This window comes from Scylla paramamosain, chromosome 44 (assembly GCF_035594125.1).
Source record: "Scylla paramamosain isolate STU-SP2022 chromosome 44, ASM3559412v1, whole genome shotgun sequence".
Taxonomy (NCBI): domain Eukaryota; kingdom Metazoa; phylum Arthropoda; class Malacostraca; order Decapoda; family Portunidae; genus Scylla; species Scylla paramamosain.
In genome coordinates this window covers 6,711,891-6,718,971 of record NC_087194.1, presented here as the reverse complement: position 1 = coordinate 6,718,971, position 7,081 = coordinate 6,711,891, and the positions used below count along the sequence as shown (strand labels likewise).

Sequence of the window (7,081 nt, the reverse complement as noted above, 5' to 3'; positions counted from 1 at the left end):
TTTCAGTTTGTTAACTGCCTAAATAATAAACCGTTTATTATTATTATTATTATTATTATTATTATTATTATTATTATTATTATTATTATTATTATTATTATTACACCCACACACACAGTAGCGTTATGTCTAACTTAACTGCTTCCCTCACTCCTTTCCCTTGTAGCAAATAATCTAGTCAGCCATAGAAATATCCCATTTTCTCTCATATTCAGGGTACACTAAAGCTTACGCGCTTCTCAGAACCAGTAATATGTAAACACAAGTCACCGCTCCAAGCACTCCGTTTTCTCTTATATGTTTTCAGCCTCCCGTTCTCTTTCTACTGCACATATTTTTCGTCTTTCATCTCTTCTTCCTCATTTTTTTATACATACACATTCTGTGCACGCTTTTCGACACATACGTTACACGTCTTTTCTATACATCATATTACTCCTTTCTTCACACAGACATACACATACACCTTCACTCTCTTTGTCCATATCTTTATGTAAATCATTTTTTATGTTCAGTATTTCTTGTATATATGCTCATGTATTTGTTAAATACAAGCAACAAGCTCAGGAGGACGCAGCAGGCACTCGACCTCATCAGCGGGAAATGCCAGGACCTGGGGCTCAAGATCTCGGCAGAGAAGTCCCGGGCCATGATGGTGAAGGCGGCAGACCCAACCTGGCAGCTCCGCGTCCAGGGAGTTGAGCTGGCATGGACCAACTCCTACCAGTACCTCGGTGTGTGGGTGGACAAGCGGCTGTCCTTCACAGCCCACGCCGCCTACCTGAGGGAGAGGACGCAGTCTAGGCTGAACGTGATGCGGGCCATGTCGCGAATCAGCGCGGGCGCCACTGTTTCCGTCCTGCGCCAGTACTACGTGCACGCTGTTCGCTCGCTGGTGGATTACAGCGCCCCCGTCCTCATAGCACTCTCTCCAAACCAGCAGGAGCGGATCGAGGTGCTACAAAACACCGCAATGAGGACCATGCTGGGGGCACCGAGGTGGTCCAGCGCATGCGTCATGCAGAGCGAGACCAGACTGGTACCCCTCACCACCAGGGTACAGCAGATCACGGCCTGCCGCGTAGCGAGGGTGCTGCAGCGTGACGCGGAGGGAGTGACACAGAGGAGACTGAGGCTGGCGGGGACGCAGGGCGCAGAATCTCTCCGCCGCAACCCGTGGCTGCTGCAGTGCACGCTGGCTACCCACAACCTGGCTCGCATGGAGAACTGGCCACAGGCGGACCTCCCTGCCCCCACCTTCCGCGCCCCACCCCCGTGGGAGCCACCCGCGGCAGAGTTCTCCGCCACACAGCTGCCCGCCAGCAAGGCGCTCTGCGCGGTGGAGGAGATGCGGCAGCACGCCTTCATGGCCATGGCGCAGGTCACCGAGCCAGACAGTGTTGTGTACTACACCGACGGCTCGGCTGACCCTGACAGCGGAAGGACGGGCGCTGCTGCCATCACCAGAGGGGCCGAGGTGTGTGAGAGGACTCCCGACCACTGCTCCACCCTGCAGACAGAACTGGTGGCCATCCTGCTGGCCCTGGAGCACGCTCAACACCGGCGGGAGCGCACCGTGGTGCTCCACACCGACTCCAGAACGGGGCTACAGGCTCTACAACAGCCGTATCCCAGCGACAACGTGGGCCTCGTCACCGCCATCCTGGGTAGCCTCCAGAGCCTCGCCGCGCAGGGGCGGCGGGTGAGGCTCAACTGGATACCCAGCCACGTGGGAGTACGGGGCAACGAGGCTGCCGACGCAGCCGCCAAGAGAGCTGCTAGTGGCCCCCAGGTGACAAGGCATGTGCCGCCCAGCCTGAGCCAAGTGAGGGCGCGAGCCAGGCTCGCCGCAACCAAGCGCGCCCGCCACACGCACCGGCAGCTGGAAACAAGGAAGAGACAGGCAGCTTGGTACGCCTCCGCCACTGGCTACCAGTCGTTGGACGCCTCCCAGCAGCAGCCCAGAGCAGACGGCGTGTTGCTGCAACGCGTAAGGCTGGGCTACTGCACCAGGGAACAGCTGTACGACGACTTTCGGGGGCAGGTGTGCGACCACTGCGGAAGGCACAGCCGCCACCCGCTAGTGCACTACCTACTGTCCTGTCCGGCCACCGCCGCCCTCAGACCAACGCCGCCACCACCGGCCCATCCTGTAGGCGGTGATCTCCTCAGCAGCCGCGAGGCCAAGGCTGCCCTCATCGTCCGCCACACGCCCACAGACCTGATGCTGCGAGTTCTCAGGGCAGCGCCCCCGCCCCGCTGAACAGGTCGCAGCTCCTTTTCTGACCGGCGAGCAGCACTCCTCGCCGCGCCACCGCACCGCCCACCACCGGGACCCAAGACTCCCCCACCTGCGGGCTGGTGCCCGCTTTGTGTATTATGTACATTCATGTATATTTTTTCTTTTGTGCAATATGTATATATGTATATGTTGACATAATACTCAATAAACCTTTAATAATAATTAAATAAAGTAGAGAGAGTTTAACCAGTCTAACAAGTGGCTATAAATACAACCTTAGCTGGTGAACAAAAAGAGTTAAGAGATTAAAGGACTTGCAACTGCTGACGGTTACCTGTCGGTTTTCTCTTCTCTATCTCTGGCGAGTTAAGAGATTAAAGGACTTGCAACTGCTGACGGTTACCTGTCGGTTTTCTCTTCTCATATTCCTGGCGGCTTCCACCTAGATCACTAGAAATGGTGACTCGGAGTTAGACCGTAGTGGCCAGCTCCACCAATGCTGTGTCCCAGGTTCTTTAGCACTATAGCGTCGCCACAGCTATAGGTACCTCGCCCAGGTCAGCCCCCGCCTGACACGGACCACCACGGCCAAACCGCCACCCAGCCTGGCCCAGCCGTGACCCACCGACGCCACCCAGCCCGGCCAGCCGCCACGTGACACACACTCACCGTCACCCAGCCCGGCAGCCGTAGTCACCACCGCTGCCTCACCAGTCACCAGCCACCCTCTCTCGCAGCTGTGACTCACCACGCCTCGCCAGCCACCCAGGCCACTGAGGCCACGCTCACCTGCCGCCTCACCACCGCCACCAGGTCACTCCCTCTCCTGCTGCCGTGACCCACCGCGCCAACTCCACCTGCTGCCTGGTCACCTGCCACCCCTGCCACACCTGCTGCCCAGCCTCCATCACCACCACAGCAGCAGCAACACCTCTCCGGCTCACCACGCACGGTCACCGCCACCCGGCCGTGACCCCACTGGCCCTGATTTCGCTTCTCTACAACAGGGCGGCGCCCCCTGCACCGGTACTCCCGTCTTCCGCTCGACAACAGGGCGGCGTTCCCTGCAACGTTCCCCCACCAAAGTGTTAGTGCTCCCGACCGTCCCTCCCCTCTCCCCCGTCGTCCACCCTCCCCCTGTGTGTGTTAACCCCTGCCCCTAGAAAACTCCCTAGTGTGCATCAGCGCGTGCCAACCCCCGTGTGCCAGACACCAACACCTACACATACACGCACACACACACACACACACACAGACTACACACTTCGTTCACGGCAGTGCGTTCCAAGCCGTAAGTGCGAGTGCGGTAAAGTACGTGCCTAGGACCATCACTGCACAGTGGCGCCCAGCAGGCGTCCCTTGCCACCTCTCACTGGCACCTGGCGCCGGAGGAGCCCGCGCCTCGCCGACAGGCGTCACTACACCCTGCTCCACGACTCGCATAACAAGCCACCAGGCCCCATCACACGCCAGCAACAAGAAACGGCCATGGCTCCTCCGGACACCGCCTCCCTAGCTCCCCCCTTCAGGGCTCCAGCCTTCAACAGCCACGACCCCAACATGTGGTTTACCATCTTGGAGCTGAACTTCAAGGCAAACAACATCACTGAGACCTTGAGACAGTTCACTCACGCCTGCACTCTCCTGCCACCCGAGGTCCTCTTGCAAGTCTCTGACGCCATCGCGAAAGCCCCCTCTTCGGACAATCCCTACGACGACCTCAGGCAAGCCGTCCTCAAACGCCTTGCGCCAGACCTCGCGCAGCTGGCTGACGACTATATGTCGACAGTTCCGTCGGCAACGCCACCGTCTTCAGTCGCCACCGTCACTAACGCGGCAGACGTCCAGCAACTCACCCACATTGTGTCGCAGCTGGCCCTGCAGGTCAGCGCGATGCAGGAACAGCTAAATACCCGCCAGCGTCGCCGCCCACCGTCACCTCGACGCCCTCGCTACCGCTCTCGGTCGCGTAGCACTACACGCACCCCGGGCGTCTGCTACTACCACAGCAGGTTCGGTAGCGAGGCCATTAAGTGCACCCAACCCTGCACTTACAACACCACCCCGGCGTCAAACTAAACGGGCGGACGTTCACGGCGCGTACGATCCGCCAGCCCAAGTCACAGCTACTTCACGTCTACGACCGACGCACCGGAATTAAGTTCCTCGTCGACACCGGCGCTGAGGTCAGTGTCCTGCCTGCCACAGACAGCCAGAAGAGGTTGCCTGTAACCACGCACCTCTATGCAGCCAACGCCTCGAAAATCCCTGTGTACGCGCGGCAGACACTACACCTCGAACTCAACCTCCGCCGCTCCTTCGACTGGACCTTTTACGTAGCAGCTGTGACCCAACCCATCCTAGGCGCCGATTTCCTACGCCACCACGACCTCTTAGTCGACTTGAAGCACGGCACGCTGCTGGATCGTCTCACTTCCCTGCGGACCCGTGGCCGAACGGCACCTGGCGAGAGCACCGGAATCTCCGCAGTCTGCCGAGATAACCCCTTCGCTGCCATCCTCAAGGGTTTCCCAACACTAACACAGCCATACTCAGCCACGCAGCCAGTGAAACATCACGTCCTGCACTACATAGAGACCACCGGACCACCTGTTTTCGCCAAGGCTCGTCGCTTAGCACCAGAACGCTACAAACAGGTCAGGGCCGAGTTTGAGTCTCTGATGCAGCAAGGCATCATCCGCCCAAGCTCCAGCAACTGGTCGTCTGCGCTTCACGTCGTCCCCAAGAAAAACGGTGACATACGCCCTTGCGGGGACTACAGAGCCCTAAACTCCCGCACCGAGATGGACAGGTATCCAGTGCCTAACATTCAGGAGTTTTCCTCACAACTGCACGGCTCTACAATTTTCTCCAGGATCGACCTCGTAAAGGCCTTCCATCAGATCCCCATCAACCCCGAGGACATCCCGAAGACGGCCATAATCACGCCCTTCGGACTATATGAATACACTAGGATGCCCTTCGGTCTCAAGAACGCTGCTCAAACATTCCAGCGCTTCATGGACGAAGTTTTGCGAGGACTGCAGTTCTGCTTCACTTACGTCGACGACATTCTAGTTGCCAGCCCAGACGACGCTGCTCATCGCCAACACCTCGAGCAAGTCTTCACTCGTCTGGAGGACTACGGCATCCAGGTCAACGCCGACAAGTCCGTGTTCGGCGTGCCTTCAGTCGACTTCCTCAGCCACACTGTGTCCTCCTCAGGCTTCACCCCAACTGCAAGTCGCTGTACTGCCATCCAGAATTTCCCGAAGCCAACAACTCAGCGCCAGTTGAAGCAGTTCCTCGGGATGCTGAACTATTACAACAGGTTCATTCCCCGATGCGCGCTCCTCCTCCAGCCTCTCTACGCCTTAGTGAAGCCAGCCAAACGAGGCCAGTCCGTCACCCTTGCCTGGACGCCCGCAGCTGAGGACGCTTTCCTCGCTGCCCGGAAGGCGCTCACATCCACAGCGCTCAGTTTCCCTGCCCCAGACGCCCCTACTTCCATCGCCACGGACGCCTCAGACACCGGAGTTGGAGCAGTGCTACAGCAACACATCGACGGTGCCTGGAAACCCGTCGCCTTCTTCTCCAAGAAACTCAACACTGCCGAGAAGAAGTACAGCGCCTTCGACAAAGAGCTCCTCGCCATCTACAAGGCATTGAAGCACTTCCAGTACTTTGTCGAAGGACGTCAGTTTCATATCTACACTGACCACAAGCCGCTGACGAGCACCTTCATCAAGAACAAGTCATCCTACTCACCACGTCAACTGCGCCACGTAGACTTCATCTCTCAGTTCACCACGGACCTCCGTTACGTGAAAGGTGAAGATAACGCCCCAGCCGATGCCCTGTCACGCAACATCTGTGCCACATCTACCTCTCTCATCGATTACGCCGCCATTGCTGCCGATCAGGCCGACGACGCCGAGCTGCAGCAACTGAAAGAAAACGCCGCACTACAGATGAAGAGAGTACAGCTACCAGGCACTCAAGTGCACATCTACGCTGACGTCTCGACCAACACCGTCAGACCATACCTGCCTCAACGGCACAGGTATCCACTCTTCCGTCAGCTGCACGACCTCTCACATCCTGGCATCAGGGCTTCACAACACATGATGACGTCCCGATTCATCTGGACCGCCATCAACAAGGACGTGAGAGACTGGACACGTAGGTGCACCACCTGTCAGGCCTCCAAGGTGACGCGGCACACACGCTCCCCTACAGCCACCTTCACGCCAGTCTCCACACGCTTCGAACACGTCCATATCGACCTCGTTGGCCCTCTTCCTCACTCCGACGGCTACCGCTACATCCTCACCTGTGTCGACCGCTTCACTCGCTGGCCAGAAGCTGCACCACTGACTGACATCTCCACTGACACCGTTGCACGTGCCTTTATCAGCACGTGGATCTCACGCTTCGGTGTTCCTGTCAGCCTCACTTCTGACCGCGGCGGCCAGTTTGAGTCCAGTGTCTGGAACAAACTGATGACACTACTCGGCATTCGACGATACAGGACTGCCAGCTACCATCCTCAGGCCAACGCTACAGTGGAACGTTTCCACCGCCAGCTGAAGTCGTCACTGATGGCTTCCAGCGACCAACGCGAGAAGTGGAACGCCACCTTACCCCTCGTCCTCCTCGGCATCCGGACGTCCCTCAAGCAGGACCTTCACCACTCTTCTGCCGAGCTCGTATACGGCACCACTCTTCGACTCCCTGGCGAGCTCCTTACCAGCTCACCCGACGCCGGCCCCTGCAGCGTCCAAGACTTCGCCAGCAGTCTTAAGGAGTCGATGAGAAGCCTGCAGCCGGTGCAACCTC

General features: G+C 58.1%; 1 protein-coding gene across 1 annotated transcript; it reads left to right on the top strand.

Annotated features, from left to right (window-relative positions):
- The first annotated feature begins 535 nt into the window (after positions 1-535).
- LOC135093959 (uncharacterized) lies at positions 536-2,263 on the top strand. Its single transcript, XM_063993639.1, has one exon. It carries the CDS (start codon positions 536-538, stop codon positions 2,261-2,263), a length of 1,728 nt encoding a protein of 575 aa, XP_063849709.1.
- The last annotated feature ends 4,818 nt before the right edge of the window (positions 2,264-7,081 follow it).